Below are 17680 nucleotides of genomic sequence, written 5' to 3' on the forward strand. Positions count from 1 at the left end.
GGAGGAATGGGGGGATAAGGACACTTGTAATACCTTAATCAATAAAGAAATTTAAAAAAGAGGACTTAATCTTTGTATTTTCATGTTCTTACTAGTAAGTAGAAGTGTTTCTTTCTTGTATGACTTGCATCTTGTTCCATTAACACTTCCACTTTCTCTTCCTTACTCTGCTCCACTGGCCTCCTTGCTGTTCCTTAAACACACCAGCCAGACATTCTTCTTGCCTGGAAAGTTCTTTCCCCAGATATTTGCCTGGTCCACTCCCCTCACTTGCTCCAAGCTTTGTTCAAATGGCATCCAACTTAATAAGGCCTACTACCCTGACCATCATATTTAAAATTGCAATCCAGCCCTGACTGGTTTGGCTCAGTGGATAGAGCCTTAGCCTGTGGACTGAAGGGTCCCAGGTTCAATTCCGGTCAAGGGCATGTACCTTGGTTGCGGGCACATCCCCAGTGGGGGTGTGTGCAGGAGGCAGCTGATCCATGTTTCTCTCTCATCGATGTTTCTAATTCTCTCTCTCCCTTCCTCTCTGTAAAAATCAATAAAATATGTTTAAAAAAATAATAATAATAAAAAAAATAAAATTGCAATCCATTCCTATTCCTCATACCCCATTCTATATATTATATAATTTACTTATATACTCTAATTATCATCCGTCTCCCTTCACTAGAATGTCAGCTTCATTAGAATAAATATTTTAAAAAATTGGTTTTATTCACTGATTTTTCTCATTCACCTAGAATATTTCCTGCCACTTAGAAGGAGCTCAATAAATATTTGTCCAGTAAATTAATTTTTTTTGCACTGAATTTTCTACTTCCTTTCTCCAAGTTCAACTTTTCTTTCCAGTATGATTGATTTTCCTTAGAATCTGGACACAATTAACTGTAGCAAGACAGTGCTCAATACTCTTTAAAACTCATTTTAGGTTCTTTAAACTACCTCAGTATTTGTAAATATGAATTCACATTCAACTAAAATTTGACATACCAACAAATTTATTCAATATTGATGTAACTACAACATTTTATATGCAACCTATGGACTTTAATATAACAGAATTTTACCTTTATAAACTAGTTATTCTTTGCTTATTTGTCCTAACCTTATTTAGTGTTGCACCAATAGAACCCCTTCTATAGCTTTTGCTATGTAACCAGATTCCACCCCTTAAGACAAAGTGGAAAAAAGCAAAGTTCCCACCCAGAAAAAACATTAACAGAATTATCCAGTTCTAAAGTATCAGCAGATATAACATCAGACATAGATTATGGGCAACCCTTAAGTCTTTTACTTAAGTAGTACATAGAAAGTTACAGTGTTGACCAAAAACCACCCAGTTTCAACATTGTGGGTTTGATCAACCAATGAATGCATAAATAAGTGGAACAACAAATCAATGTTTTTCTCCCTCCCTTCCTCCCTTCCTCTCTCACTCTCAAATCAATAAATTAAACACACACACACACACACACACACACACACACACACACACACACACACGTTTCTCATTGTTTTAATGGGTCTCAGAATTCTGTGACAGCCCTGGCCCATGTGCTGGCTCAGTTGTTTGTGCACAGAAAGTTTGCCTGTTGGATTCCTGGGTAAGGCACATACCCCAGTTGTGGGCTCCATCCCCAGTAGGGGGCATGCAGCAGGAGGCAGCCAATCAGATGTTTTGCTCTCACATTGATGCTTCTCTCTCTCTCTCTCTCTCAAAAAAAAAAAAATCTGCAACAGATTTTGTCAAGTTGTTTCCATTAGAAAGTACTAATTTTAGCTGAAACCGGTTTGGCTCAGTGGATAGAGCGTCTGCCTGCCTACTCAAGGGTCCCAGGTTCGATTCCGGTCAAGGGCATGTACCTTGGTTGCAGGCACATTCCCAGTGGGGGGTGTGCAGGAGGCAGCTGATCGATGTTTCTAACTCTCTATCCCTCTCTCTTCCTCTCTGTGGAAAATCAATAAAATATATTTTTAAAAAAAGTACTAAAAGTACTAATTTTAAAAACGAATAACTTAAAAGCTGCCCCCCCCCCCCCACACACACTCCAAATGGTCCACAAAACATTCTCCTTTCCTTCTGAAGGTTTTATGATGCATTATAATCATTAATAGTCTTTTACACTTAAATGGCCAATTGAGATAAACCATTCTGAGACCGCTCTTCCACCACTAAGACTGGGGTGGCAGATATTAGGGATAATACTCATTTAGCCTTCTGAGCTTTCTGGGGAGACTTGCTGTCTTTGCCACTTCCAGCTGCCTTCTCATCCACTGCTTTGATGACACCCATAGCAAAACGGCCCCGAGGAGGATAGTCAGAGAAGCTCTCTGGGCTTGCTAGGAACCATATCGATGATGGCGGCATCACCAGATTTAAAAAACGTTGGGCCATATTCCAGCTTTTTTCCAGAATGACAGTCAATCTCCTTCAGCTCAGCAAATTTGCAAGCAATGTGAGCCGTGACAATCCAGCACAGGTGCATGTCCAGCACTAATCTGGCCTGGATGGTTCAGGATAATCACATGAACTGAGCAGCCAGAAGCTTCCAATGGTGAGTGCCACAAGGGAGTTCTTTGATAGACACGTTCTTGGCATTGAAGCCCACATTGTCCCCAGGAAGAGCTTCATTAAAAGTTTCATGGTGCATTTCAACAGACTTTATTTCAGTGTAACATTGATTGGAGCAACGATGACCACTATGCTGGATTTAAGAACATCATTCTCCAATAGACCCACAGGAACAGTACCAATACCACCAATTTTATAGACATCCTAGAGGTGGCATACACAGGGGCTTGTCAGTTGGATGAGCTGGTGGTAGGATGCAATCCACAGCTTCAAGCATTGTGGTTCCACTGGCATTGCTATCTTTACGGGCGACTTTTCATCCCTTCAACCAAGGCAAGTTAGCACTTGGCTCCAGCATGTTGTCAACATTCCAACTAGAAATTGGCACAAATGCTACTGTGTCAGCGTTGTAGCCAATTTTCTTAATGTAGATTCTGACTTCTTTAACAATTTCCTCATATCTTTCAGGCTGTAGGGCAGCTCAGTGGAATCCATTTTGCTAACAGCAACAATCAGTGGTTTCCTACCCAGTGTGTAAGCCAGAAGGGCATGCTCACCGATCTGCCCATTCTTGGAGATATCTGCTTCAAATTCACCAACACCAATAGCAACAATCTTGGAGATATCTGCTTCAAATTCACCAACACCAATAGCAACCAAATTCACCAACACCAATAGCAACAGTCAACCTGAGATGTGCTTATAATCATGTTTTTGATAAAGTCTCTGTGTCCTGGGGCATCAATGGTGGTCACATAATAGTTGCTGGTCTCAAATTTCCACAGGGAGATATCAATGGTGATACCACACCCATGTTTAGTTTTCAGTTTATCCAAGACCCAGGCATACTTGAAGGAACCCTTTTCTATTTCAGCAGCCTCCTTCTCAAAATTTTCGATAGTTCTTTTGTCGTTCCCACCACATTTATAGATCAGATGGCCAGTAGTGGTAGACTTACCAGAATCTACCTGTTCACTCATGACGAAGTTGAAATGAGTCTTTTCCTTTCCCATTTTGGCTTTGATTTAGTAATGGTTTTCATCACATCTGTGTTCTGGTGGCAAACCTATTGTGAAAAAGCTTCAACCTTTCTTTTATACAACTTATTTTCCTTCCACCTATACTGTTCTTCATATTCATATACTGATTTTTATTTTCTTTTTGGGTGTCTGGATGGGTGGGGTATTTTAATTACGGAAATGGGATCGTATAGTACCCTTCACCCAGCCACCAATTTTCTCACCTAACAATACCAGGACAATAGCTACAGGTCCTAGATTCTTTTTAATGCTTTGCCTAATGTTCCACCATATATATGGGTACACTATTTTTCACTTCCTTCACCTTGGAGCCCATCCCAGGTCGCCCTCATTTTCCCTTTCACATAACATCATTTACCCATTCATCTGTTACCCAACAAATCCCCGGAACATAGTGATCAGTAAGTATTTGAAGCTCCACTGGTCTGTTTCAGACAGGGATTAGCTGTGTGCATTGTTTGGGAGGGAGTGATTAAAGGGACAGAAGAGGACCTTGGTGAAGAAATAAGGTGTTTCATCCAAACAGATGGGAAGGAAGGAGAGCTGGGTGAGCTGGGTGCCTTTGGTGTCTCCTTGAAGTAGGGTAGACTTTTTGGAGTTCCTGGAAGGGATGGGTGGAACTGAGGTGTCAGGGAGCTGGCGAGGGGCGAACCTGGGCGGAAGCGGGGTGAGGGGTGAGGGGGCGGGGCGGGGGCGGGGTCGCCGGGGGGCGGGGCGGGCGGAGCACGCAGCCGCGCAGCCGCGAGCTGAAGCTCAGTGTGGCGCTCCGGGTCTCCCGAGTGCCGCGGTCCGGGAGACATGAGCCGTGCAGCGGGGGAGCTCGTCTCTTCGCTTCTGGGGCTGTGGCTGCTGCTGTGCAGCTGGGTGTGTCCCGGGAGCACCGAGCCGCGGGCCCCGCCGGACAGGATCGGTAGGCGACCCTGGGGCGGCGCGGAAGGCGGGGCGGGAGTGCGCCCTGCGCCGGGCGGCAGCTGCCTGGTGCACCAGGCCCCGCACTGGGTCGCGCGGGCCGAGCCCTGTGCGCTTGGGATCTTGCCGGGTTCGCGTCTCAGTGTCGCTTTCGGTGCCCCCCGAGAGCGGGCGTGGAAATGTGCCCACTTGAGGAATGGGCCGTGGGAGGGGGACCCAAGCGGGCGGGCAGGCACCTTCCAAGCGTCCCTGCAGCCCCTGTCTCGGAAGCCTGGTGGTAGAGGGAGACCGTGCGCCCTCTCGCCGCCTTCCCCTGCTGCTCCGTTGGGAGGCCAGTCTTCTGGTTTGTCTTAGAGCGACAGGCCGCTTACGCCCTGCAGGTGACAGGCGCACGCCGACTCAGCACATCGAGCGGTGAAAACCAGCTGACCCCGTCTGCTCCCCTTAATAGGGTGAAACCCCCTTCCCCTCCCCGCTTTGTGGCAGCAGGCTTGCTCTCAGAGGCCCCTGGCTTGCACAATTTCCCTGCCCAGGATTACTACACAGCTGAAATAATCCACTCTCTCTACTTTCAGTCGTTTTGTGTCTTTGCTTCCTGTTCGTTTTTGCTCTGCTTTGTTTCTTATTCCCTTTAAAACTGCTCTTTGGGGTCCTTATCCTGTCTCCACGAATGAAACAACAAATCTAGGCAAAAATGGCGGCCACTTTGTTTAAAATGTATGCTGGACAGACCCATCTCCTCTGTTCCCATGAGTTGGGCACAAAAAAGGTTGTGCAGGCCCATTGGTGTCTCCACAAAGAACTGTGAGAATCTTTGGGCATCTGGCGAATTAATGTCAGTTTGCAAGTTAATTTACTGCCACTTTTGTCGGAGGTCAGTGTTTGTGTCCAGATTCAGAATACTATCTTCACTGCAACTCTTTTTTTTTTCTCCACTGCAACTCTTACTGGCCTTCCCCTATCCAGGCTTCCCTAAATTGTTCATAATAGCCTTCAGTAACATCTGTTATTGCTTAATGGCCTTTCAAAAACAACAAAACCCACAAAGCTGGTAAGAGTGAAATAAACTTCCTTTTTTCCCTCCATAGCCATAATTGGAGCTGGAATTGGTGGCACTTCAGCAGCCTATTACCTGCGGCAGAAATTTGGGAAAGATGTGAAGATTGACCTGTTTGAAAGAGGAGAGGTGGGGGGCCGCCTGGCCACCATTACTTTACAGGGGCAAGAATATGAAGCAGGAGGTTCTATCATCCACCCTTTAAATCTGCACATGAAGCGTTTTGTCAAGGACCTGGGTATGTAATCTGGTCTTCGAGCTGCGCAGCTTTCTGTGTGACCATCCGTGGATATTTTTATCAGATAGGGAACTGAAACTTTTCCACTTTGTTAATTGTCTTTCACAGACAAGTTGGTGAAACTCGTTCCTCACTTTCCTTCTAGCAGTTGGTACTGCCTTAGTTAGGAGGCACTCTCCTGTAATGGGACACTAGTTATCAGTATCTTAAGTTATCTGGAATTACAGCCATGGTGTTGGGGGGGGATGGGGATGGTTGCTGTTGTCAGTTCTTCAACCTGTGGGTTTCTGTTGAATCCAAGAATGGTTTGAGTTAGCAGAAACCTAGTGAGCTCATGTTATAGCAGGGGGAAATGAGACTCAGAGGCTTGTGTCTGGCTTAAAGTCACTCACACAGCTATGGGTACAGACATGTGCTTAGAAACCAGAAATTTGACTACTCCCCTACCAGCATAGAAGCTGGACAGGTTGTGAGGGAAATCTGGCAAGCCTCTGCAGGCTCTTTTCTCAAGGAATATTGGGTAATATTGGCCTCCTTCCAGTTATCTGAAATACCCAGTTATGCAAAGTGGTATTTGCACAGGACTAGGATTCCTCCTTTCCCTTAGCTACCTTCCATATCTCCCGTGGATGCTTCCTGAGTTTTCTCTATGAGGGCAAATATATGCCAGGAGCAATTTATGCTGCAAAGATTCGAGTCTGCCGTGTCTGTTTTTAAGTTGAATTCAGTTGATACTCTGGCTTTTTCCTTTGACTTTTTAGTCTCTCCAGACTAAAAATAACCAGCCTAATTTTGATATATCTGCATGACCCCCCTCTTTAAGAGAATTTGCTTTTGGACAGTGTAGTGAGTGTATCATATCACTTATTCTAAAGATAGTGCTCCTTTGGTATATCTCCTGAGAACAAGGGGAAGCTCGGCATTCACTTCAGAGTGTCCCCAAAAAGTTCAGATTACCTTTCATTTGATCAGCATAGAAACTACTGACTTGGCTACCCTTTCTCTGTTTTTGCAGGTCTCTCTACTATTCAGAGTTCTGGTGGCCTAATAGGGGTCTCTAACGGAGATACTCTGGTGTTTGAGGAGAGCAGCTGGTTTATAATTAACATAATTAAACTAATTTGGCAGTATGGATTTCAGCCCCTGCGAATGCACATGTGGGTAGAGGATATATTAGACAAGTTTATGAGGTAATATTTTCCCCTTCCATTTAACCTTTTGTTTAGATGATCATTAGGAATTATGGTTTCTTGGAACAGTTCTCTACCTAACTGGAAGGCTTATTTGTTATGCAAAAAATTTTTTTAAAAACATATTTCTTTATTGATTTCAGAGAGGAAAGGAGAAAGAGAGAGAGTTAGAAATATCAATGATGAGAGAGGATCATTGATTGGCTGCCTCCTGCAAGCCCCCCACTGGGGATCAAACCTGCAACCCAGGCATGTGCCCTTGGCCGGAGTCGAACCTAGGACCCTTCAGTCCGCAGGCTAGTGCTCTATCCACTGAGCCAAGCCGGCCAGGGCAGGCAAAAAGTTTTGTATAAAATGCGCAGACCATTTACCCACTTGGAAATTAAAAGGGTAGCTTATTTTTGCTTCTGAAAATGTATTTTGCAAATGCTTGTTTAGTATTGCTAGAGATACTCTTAAAAGCTCTACAAATGTTAACTTGAATTCTCATAACAGCTCTCTAGGTAGGTACGATTTATTAGCTTCTTTTTACAGATATGGAAGGTGGAGCATGGAGAAGTTTCAAGTGTGCAAGTATACCCACCTATTAGTGGTAGAGCCAGAGATTCTACCCAGGCAGGCTGACTCTAGTCCTCACTCTTATTCACTTCACTGTGCTGGTGTTATGTATCAGATGAGTGAGGCCATGTGTGCAAGAGCTTGTAGAAAGGATCAGAAAAGTGGACTTTAATTGTGACATGATGTTTTAGTGAGCCAGACATCTGAGGTAGGGTATCAGTTCTGTGCCCTAAGAATTTAAATTAAGATAATATATTCCAGCCGAAACCGGTTTGGCTCAGTGGATAGAGCGTCGGTCTGCGGACTGAAGGGTCCCAGGTTCGATTCCGGTCAGAGGCATGTACATTGGTTGCGGGCACATCCCCGGTGGGGGGTGTGCAGGAGGCAGCAGGTCGATGTTTCTCTCTCATCGATGTTTCTAGCTCTCTATCCCTCTCCCTTCTCTGTAAAAAATCAATAAAATATATTTAAAAAAAAAAAAGATAATAAATTCCAGCACTGTCCTGGGAGTGCCTCTTTTTCTTTTTTCTTTCTTTCTTTTTTTTTTTCTTTATGTTCTGTATTTTCAAAATTGTCTGTGTGTATGAACGCACATTGCTTTGGTAATTGGGAAAAATAACATAAGATAACCAGTGTAATTTTGAAAAATGCAACCTGTTTCTTTTAAGGCTGTTGGCATGTGCTAATTTTTATGCTGGTTTACTTTTATTTTATTTTATTTTTTAAAAAATTTCTTTATTGATTAAGGTATCACATATTTGTCCTCATCCCCCTATCCCCATCCCACACCCCTCCCCACACATGCCCCCACACCCCTGTTGCCCTTAACCGCTGGTTAGGCTCATATGCTTGCACACAAGTCCTTTGGTTGATCTCTCCCCGTTATGCTGGTTTACTTTTAAAATTTATTTATTTATTTATTGATGTGAGAGAGAGAGAGAGAGAGATCAGTTTGTTGTTGCACTTATTAATACATTCATTGGTTGACTCTTGTATATGCCCTAACCAGGGATGGAAACACAACCTTGGCTATGGGAATGATGCTCTAACCAACTGAGCTACCCGCCAGGGCTAGTTTACTATTTTTAATTAATAAATAAATAAATAAATTAAATCTTTATTGTTGAAAGTATTACATATATCCTCTTTTTCCCCCCACTGACCCCTTCTAGCCCACTCCCACCTCCCACCCCAGGTTGGTTTACTAGATGCTAGAGATATTGAACTTATAAATGTTATTAATATTTCATTACTATGACTATTCCAATATAATGAAATGATCATTAAAAAGGTAAAAATTACATGTCATATGTGCCTGCTAAGTGCCTGGCACTATTCTAGGTCCCGAGGATGTACAACCTAGAACATGTCCCTGCCCTCAAAGAATACACATTTTAGTAGAGCAACAAGCAATAAATCCATAACTAAGAAAACATATAGAGGCACGGAGACCTGCGGCTGGGGGTGGCCAAGGGGAGGGAGGAAGGGTAGAGTAGGGGATGGAGCATTTCGCTGCAGTTGGTCACAGGGCCACCAGTGGAGAGCTGTGCCGGGAGGGCCTGGATCCCATGGCAGAGGCACCATGAGCCGGCAGGCCTGCTGCTCAACCGGGGAATCCTCTGGGTGACCTTGAGCTCCCATCAGCTGTGTTCGGACCTGCTAACTTATGAGCTTAAAATTAAATTTAGTTCTGAACAAATACAGCTTTTTTATTTGAGACAAACCATTTTGAAGACTGAGACTGGAGTTTTCTCTTTGAGGATATAGTAAATCTTTGGGAAAGTCTGTAATTTATATAGCTAAAAGGTGAATCCTGAGATAGAATCTCTAAAAGGCCAGTACAGGGGAATAGATATTGGTGGAAGCATTTATACCCAGGCAGCTTGAAGAGTTCCAAATGGATCCTACCACTGAGAAATCAACTTGGCAGTCCACAGTGGGAAATACAACAGTGCTGTGATAATATATAACAAGACAGGGTTCTTTTAAAATGGATTTCATGAAATGAATGAAGACAACAGGTTTCTTACTCAATACAAATGGACAGTGGATTTGACTTTCTAAAGACTTTTTGTATCATTAAAACAAGTTCATTTTTGACATTTGAAGATGAAAGATGGCACGTTAACAGAGATGATAGTTTGTATGCCTGGAATTTTTTCAGTGATTTGTATGACCTTGTGGAGTGTTAACTTTAATAAAATTTCTAACACTTAAAAAAAAAAAAGAAAATAAGTAGAATTTGTGTAGAGATAGGCAGTCACTTTTTAGAGAAGGTAGGTGTCATGGTGCTACACACTCAGCAGGAAAATCCAGTTCCAGTGGCATCAGATGCAGTGCCACCTGTATGTATAATTTGTTCCTTTTTAAAATTTATTGATTTTAGAGACAAGAGAAAAAGGGTGTTGCTCCACCCATTCATGCATTCACTAGTTGATTTAAATATATATATATATATATATATATATATATATATATATATATATATATGTTATTGATTTCAGAGAGGAAGGGAGAGGGAGGGAGAGATAGAAACATCAATGATGAGAGAGAATCATTGATTGGCTGCCTCCTGCATGCCCCCCACTGGGGATTGAGCCTGCAACCTGGGCATGTGTCCTTGAATGGAATCAAACCTGGGACCTTTCAGTCTGCAGGCCTACGCTCTATCCACTGAGCCAAACCAGCTAGGGCTCACTAGTTGATTTAAAAAAAAATTTTATTTATTAATGAGAGAGAGAGAGAGAGAGAGCGAGCGAGAGAGAGAGAGAGAGAAAGAAACATTGCATTGTTGTTCGGTTCATTTATGTATTATTCATTGGTTGATTCCCTGACTGGGAATTGAACTGGCAACCTTTTGGTGCACGGGACAGTGCCCAGTGAACTGAGCCACATTGGCCAAGGGCCTAATCTTCCTTTTTGATTTACTTTCCTCCTTAATATTTATCATCCTCTAAAGTATGTAATTTCCTCACATTTATTTATGTTTTTATTACCTGTTTCCCTAACTAGAACACAAGGTCCAATTAGGGCAGGGTTTTTTTTTTCCTCTGTTGTGTTGACTGACCTCTGCATCCGTGACACCTAGAACATTGCCTGAATCAAAGTTGATGCTCCATAAATAGTTGAGTGAATAAATGAATGAATAAATATTAAGAGTTATACAAATGTAGTTTGAAAAGAAAAAGAGCTGTATGAGCAATCTGATTAGCAGAAACTGCCAGTTACTCACATGTCTAACTTTTTAAAAAATATGTTTTTACTGATTTTTAGAGAGAGAGAGAGGAAGGGAGAGGGACAGAGAGATAGAAACATCAGTGATGAGAGAGAATCACTGATCGGCTGTCTCCTTGCATGCCCCACACTGGGGATTGAGCCTGCAACTTGGGCATGTGCCCTGACCCAGAATCAAACTGTGACCTTCTGGTTCATAGGTCAGTGCTCAACCACTTAGCCATGCCGCCGGGTCGGGAATAATTTTTTATAACATCACATGTTATTTTTGTCATGCTGACCATTAGCCACTGGTCACTTTACATTAACCATTCTTCATTTTATGAGATAATCAGTCTGTTATTTTTCTAAAAGAACTCAGTTCATCCTACTTTTTCCAAGTTCCTAGGACCTAGAGGTCAAATGATACGTCGGGAAGGAGTTATTTAGGTTCTCAGTTTTGGCACTTATATTATTTTTCCCCACAAAAATTTATTCAACATTTTGTACAGTACACTGGTAGACAGCAGGTAATATTAAAATGGATATGACATTGTCCCCTGCTCTCTAAAAATTTACAGTTTATTTTGGAGAAGAAAGTTAATGTAAAACTCTCTTCCCTTGATCACTGATCAAGATATTTCTTTGGCACTTATTTCTTCCTTTTTTTATATATTTGTGCATGTGCCTTATTACCTGTTCCTAACTGTAAGCTCCTTGAAGGAAAGGAACCATGTCTTTCTCATTTTTGTATCACTTGGAATCTGAAAAATTATGTATTGAATTACTGTATGAACTAATTTATGTGGACATTCTTTTAAGTCCATAAAGTACAGAGATATGTCAGGTGGTATTTTCTGAAAATTAAATCATACAATTTGTATCTAAGTGCTGAATGAGAGGCATGAGTGGCAGGGATGCTGTTAGGACTGATCAAATAATTGAATCGATACCCCCTCCCTTGGGAACTGACCTTTAGATCACTTCACAACCGACCTTCCCTTTCACTTAGATCACATTCCACTTGCTAAGACCGTTATCTTTCCCAGGATCCAGACCCACCCAGAGAGTTCCCTGCCGAAAAAGCCCGCCTAGAGTCCTTTAAAACCTCTGACTCCCCATCCTTGGGTGCTGGTGCCATTTTGGAGCTCAGCCCATCTGGTTTTCCAGATGACCTAATAAATGTATAATTCCTTACCACTTTTGGCCTTGTGTGTACCTCCTTTGGCTACCCTAATAGGTGCTAAGTTTTATGGGATTTTGGGAGATGATATCACTGTGGACTGAGAGATTGGGCCAGACTTTGCAGAGGAAATGTGATTCAAGCTCTGAAGGAAGTGTAGCTGTTCTCTGTTTAGGAATGGGAACTGTATTCCAGTTGGAGGGAAGAGGGAGTACCATATTAGGGAGTAATATGTAGAGCACTAGGGGCTCAGTGCACAAATTCATGCACCTTGAAAGGAACTGTAGGCTGCGAGGCTGCAGTGGGCACAGGGGCGGGTCTTGGCCCATCCTCTGCACCCCCGCCTGGCCCCTCCCACCGTGGCCCCTGGTCCCCTCTCTGCTGGGAGCTCCCCGCTCCCACTGCTGCCTCTCCCATGTGCTGACTGTGCCCGCCCCGCTCACGGTGTGGAGTGATAAGTAGGAACCCATCAAAGAGAAACATGAAAATCAGTGATTCTTATGATGCTATTTCCCTTACTTATGCACCCTTTGCCCCTATCTTGTTTGATGTTTAATGGTCATTTCTCTCTCTTTTTTAAAAGGATCTACCGCTACCAGTCTCATGACTATGCCTTCAGTAGTGTAGAAAACTTACTACATTCTCTAGGAGGGGACGACTTCCTTGGAATGCTTAACCGGACATTGCTTGAAACCTTACAGAAAGCAGGTTTCTCTGAGAAGTTCCTTGATGAAATGATTGCTCCCATCAATAGGCTCAATTACGGCCAAAGCATGGACATCAATGGCTTTGTAGGTAAGCCAATGCTTGGAAAGGTTATAGAACTGGTTCGCAAGGGGCATACCTGATGTTATGGTTACTTCTGACCTAAGCCATGAGTTGGAGAAGATACCTTTCTCTGTGAAACCTCAGGCATTGTTGGCAAAATTGTGTAAATGTAGATGTGCATTTTTATGGGGAGAGTGTCCTTAGTTTTCATTAGTTGAATGGTTCTCACCTGGAGGAAATTTTGCCCCCAGCGGCCATTTGGCAATGTGTGGAGACCTTGGGAGCAGAACTCACCTAATTGGGAAGGGAGAGTGGGTGGAGGCTCCTTACAGAGTTAGAATTAAAACACATTTTTTCCTGCTGCTGACAGGGGCAGTGTCACTAGCTGGTGCTGATTCTGGCCTTTGGGCAGTAGAAGGTGGCAATAAACTTGTTTGTTCAAGGCTCCTTCAGGCTTCCAAAAGCAACCTTATATCTGGCTCAGTAATGTACATAGAGAAAACAAGAACCAAGCAGACAGGTGAGCTTGAATTTCTATTTTATTGTTCCTGATTTCCCCTGTAGAAAGTAATTGCTCAGGGAGAAAAACCTCCTTCCTCCATTTCTCACTCAGTTCCAAATGATGGGATTTTAAATTGTATGTGTTGTACCATGTGGAAATATTCCTAAATGTACTCGAGTACAGTGGCATGATTCCTTGGATTTAAAAAATTTCATTCTCAAAAGTAAAATCTCCTTATTTTGTACTTGTATTATTTTTATTATGAGTAGGAAATTGGCCTCAGTTTGGGACAGTTATCCTAATAGGTAAAAGTCTTTTTTTTTTTAGAGAGAGATAGAAACATCAAATTGTTTTTCCACTTATTTATGCATTCATTGAATAAACTTTTTAATTCCTTAGGATTATAAACAATTAAGAAGATATAGAATTATTTTTAGGAGGCATAAAACATAGTATGTTAGAAACACTAAAGAAATGTATGCTTCCTTATTTCTTCTAGGAAACCCCACAAAAATGTATGAAGTGGTCTACCAAACTGGATCTGAGACCCGTTCAGACTTTTATGACATCGTCTTGGTGGCCACTCCATTGAATCGAAAAATGTCCAATATAACTTTTCTCAACTTTGATCCTCCAATTGAGGAATTCCATCAACACTACCAACAAATAGTGGCAACTTTTATTAAGGGGAAGTTGAATTCATCTTCTTTTAGCTCCAGAGCTTTAGATGAACTTGGTCTCAGTACAATCTTAACCACTGATAATTCACATTTGTTTATCAATAGCATTGGAATTGTGTCCTCTGTAAGAGAAAATAATAATCCTCAACCATCAACAGATGGAGCTTTTGTTTGGAAGACCTTTTCCCCGGAAACTCTTACTAACGAGCAACTTTTAAAGCTCTTTTTGTCCTATGAATATGCTGTGAAGCAGCAGTGGCATGCATATCCTTATTATAAGCCTCCAGAGAAATGCCCCTCCATCATACTCCATGATCGACTTTATTACCTCAACGGCATGGAGTGTGCAGCAAGTGCCATGGAAATGAGTGCCATTGCAGCCCACAATGCCGCTCTCCTTGCCTATCATCGCTGGAACGGGCACACAGATATGATTGACCAAGAGGATTTGTATGAGAAACTGAAAACTGAACTATGAGATAACACTTTCATTTCCCCCCTCCTGGTTCCACATGGAATATCACTGGCAAAAAAGAACACAATCTGAGCAGAGATGATTTTGAATCAGATATTTTGCCATTATCATTGTTTTAACAAGCGTAATCCCAGTGAGTCATGGGAAAATACAAAGGTCTAAGTGTGAAGGTGTAACTATTGTATTTATGCCATCTCCAAAATGTGTGTGTAATTTTCAGAGTACATTTATTAAAGCTGGGGACTGTGAAACAAAGGACTTAGGGTAGAAGAAGCAAAAGGAGAGAGTCTCGGTGGTACTCTGCTTTGGTTCCGTAGAAACGTTATAGAAGTGAGCCAAGGCAGAACTGCTGTTAGCTCACTGAAAAGTCAGAATAAAGGGGCCTTGGAGACGGGTTCAGGGTGTTAGTCCTGGATGAACTGCTGTTGCCCATTGCTTCCCCGGTTGCAAGTCTTGTGGGGACCCTTAGAGTTTAGGAGAGAAAAGTAAAGATGCATGCCTGAGAGAGAGTTTAGGAGAGAAAAGTAAAGATGCACGCATGGGTGTGCTCCAGAGAGAGCCTGCTCCAAAATTTTGTAACTCTTCTTTTAAGGCCCATCAACAGTGTTTTCCAAACTTGTCTGATCATAAGAATCATCTGGAATTTGTCAAACATGTGGAATTCCCTAGTTCCTCTGGAGAGTCTGATTCCATAGGTCTAGAGGTGAGGCCTTGGATTTTGAACAAAACTTTAGAGCATTTTAAGCTGAACACTTGAGGAAGAACTTAAAGACATACCTTTTGGTTGGGGACTAGTTCATTTGTGCTTACAGCTGGTTGTGATCTTTAGTCACATAGTGAAATCTGCTATGGGAGCTGGTATCTTATGCCTGGCTTTAGTAATTTATACCATTTTCAAAGTAAATGTGCCCATTACTTAAGCCTTGATTTTTAGAATGATACTCTTTTGATTGCTTCTGCCTTTTTTTAGGAATGAAATTCAGAAGTCTGAGTAGTATAACTTTAAGATGTCATACAAAAACTCCAGTAAAATGAAAAGCAAATATAGGCTATTGATGTGAAGAAATTGGCATTCTATTATCAAAACCTCACCTATGGAGCTTTTATATATTTTTACTTCTTTTTTTCTTTTAATATTTTTTATTGATATCAGAGAGGAAGAGAGAGGGAGAGAAAAATAGAAACATCAATGATGAGAAAGAATCATTCATTGGCTGCCTCCAGCATGCCCCCTACTGGGGATTGGACTCAACTGGGGCTTGTGCTCTGACCAGGAATCAAAGCAGTGACCTTTTGGTGCATGGACAACACTCAATGAACTGAGCCATACAGGCCAGGGCTCACCTATGGAACTTTAAAATATACAGATAGACCCCCCCACTCTCAATTAGAGATTCTAATTTAATACAGGATAGGACCTCACCATTGTAGCTTTTGAAAGTTCCTAATGTGCAACCTGTGTTGAGAATCACTGATTTGGGCAACTGAAATGTCTCTAAAGGGTTTGTAGTGCCTTAAAAGTCACAAGAAATTCAATCTATAATCAAAGCAGATTCATTTTGTGAAGAATGAATTCTCAGTGAGAAAGCATTGACAGTTTAACAGCAGAGGCAACCGAGATTATTCTAGAGCAATTGACATGAGTAGGACATTCAGAATGACACTACACTTGATCAAATCCAGCATATGTTCCAACTTCTTAAGCTACGGCACCATTTTGAGAAACTGGTTGCTGAAATCTTAAAGATGGTAGTCTCAACCTTGACTACACTTTGAAATCACCTGTAGGACTTTAAAGCTTCCCAAGGGATTCTAATATGCAGCCAAACTTGAGAACCAGTTCTACAACTACTGAACAAATCATGAATGACTGTTCATAGGGATAGTTCTACAACTACTGAACAGATCATGAATGACTGTCCATAGGGATAGAACAAGTAAAAGCTTGTGAATTCAGTCACTGCAAAAAGTTAACATGTACTGTTAAAAAATATTAGTTTATCAAAGGGTCAGCTTTTTTCTAATTTTATTTTTAAAATAAGAATGTTATTTTCCCCCATATTGTTTTAATGAAGACAATATGTAGAATGTATATGCTGCACTGGTACATACTAATTTATCATCTGTAGACTTATTTTGCAATGTGATCTATTTTTACTTATAAGAATTTTTCCCAACAGGAAATCTGTTGGAAATTGCTTCCTCCAAGAGCAAAACAGGTCATCTGTATATCAAGCATATTAGTTTTAATACAGTTACAGCATTAAAGAATAATTTTTTAATTGGTTGAAAAATATCAGCTCATTTACTCATCTTTTTACAGAAGAGTCTGGTAAAAATGATGCAGAGGCAGGATGAGAAATAGTTCTGCAACTTGAATATGCAGTGGACTCACCTGAATTTTTCAATAGGTTTGGAGTGGCATATAAAAATTTGCATTTCTAAGTTACAAGGTGATGTTGCTGGTCTAGGAACCACACAGAGAGAAATCCATTCTACAATTCAGCTCTATGTGGTTGTAAAACATCAAACCTATCAACTTCCGTGAAGATTTAAAATGTATTGGGATAAAAATGGAAAAAATTGTAAAATGTTGGACATCACACCAACTCTCAAGTTGGTTTGATCCCTCTAGCTGTTCTTTGGCAATCCACATTTCCTATAAGTAGGAATACCATTTTAGAGATACATATAAGCCATCCACTGCGTTGTTTTCCAAATACCTTATGTACCCCATTCTCTACAGTTTCAAAGGGACTCAAGATTTGTAGGCTTTCTACCAAATCACAAAAAGAGCAGGCCTAAGTATTTGTTAGGTTTCATAAAGTTAGATTTATGATATACAATCATGTGTAATATATCCTTCATCAGTTTGTGCACTCTAATACTTGAACTAGATGAATGTATTATGGGCAGTATTATCACTACTCCACAAAGAACAATACACTGGATTATTTTTTCTCTGGGTTCTATTTCAGCTCTTGTATTCAAAATATTTTCCCACTTATGTTCAAAATAAACAGCAACATCATTACTTCCTGTTTTCTATTGTCCTCTACTCGGAATGTAGATGTGCTTGGAAAAGTCAGAGTATATCAAAGTCACTACAAGAATTTTGAAAATTACAATTAATGTTTCAGAAGAAACCTACTCAGTTTGCAGGTTCTTTTATCTCTATTCAATGTTAAAAGATGGGAAAAAGGCATCCTTCTATATTAATGCATAAAAACCTTTGGGAAAAAAAATCAGTATTAACCAGGTATAGTTCTATAAGAAAGAGCTAATATTC

At 41.4% G+C, this 17680-nt stretch overlaps 1 protein-coding gene and 1 pseudogene across 2 annotated transcripts; one reads left to right on the forward strand and one right to left on the reverse strand.

The window, feature by feature from the left end:
- Window positions 1–2212: 2212 nt before the first annotated feature.
- On the reverse strand, window positions 2213–3591 carry LOC307111647 (elongation factor 1-alpha 1-like; annotated as a pseudogene). Its single transcript has one exon. The product of its transcript is annotated as an elongation factor 1-alpha 1-like (transcript).
- A 758-nt stretch (window positions 3592–4349) lies between these two features.
- On the forward strand, window positions 4350–17425 carry PCYOX1 (prenylcysteine oxidase 1). The gene is made up of 6 exons (XM_079791858.1): window positions 4350–4528; window positions 5616–5822; window positions 6838–7012; window positions 12550–12761; window positions 13105–13254; window positions 13736–17425. The coding sequence occupies exons 1-6, from the start codon at window positions 4417–4419 to the stop codon at window positions 14392–14394; spliced, it is 1515 nt and encodes a 504-aa protein (XP_079647984.1). The 5' UTR covers window positions 4350–4416; the 3' UTR covers window positions 14395–17425.
- The last annotated feature ends 255 nt before the right edge of the window (window positions 17426–17680 follow it).

The sequence above is a fragment of the Cnephaeus nilssonii genome, assembly GCF_951640355.1.
Source record: "Cnephaeus nilssonii genome assembly, chromosome: 15".
Lineage (NCBI taxonomy): Eukaryota > Metazoa > Chordata > Mammalia > Chiroptera > Vespertilionidae > Cnephaeus > Cnephaeus nilssonii.

Coding starts and splice junctions, on each gene's coding strand:
- PCYOX1 (XM_079791858.1), top strand. CDS start 4,417: ATGAGCCGTGCAGCGGGGGAGCTCGTCTCTTCGCTTCTGGGGCTGTGG. Junction 4,529..5,615: donor GGCCCCGCCGGACAGGATCG/GTAGGCGACCCT, acceptor TTCCCTCCATAG/CCATAATTGGAGCTGGAATT. Junction 12,762..13,104: donor GGACATCAATGGCTTTGTAG/GTAAGCCAATGC, acceptor TGCTGCTGACAG/GGGCAGTGTCACTAGCTGGT.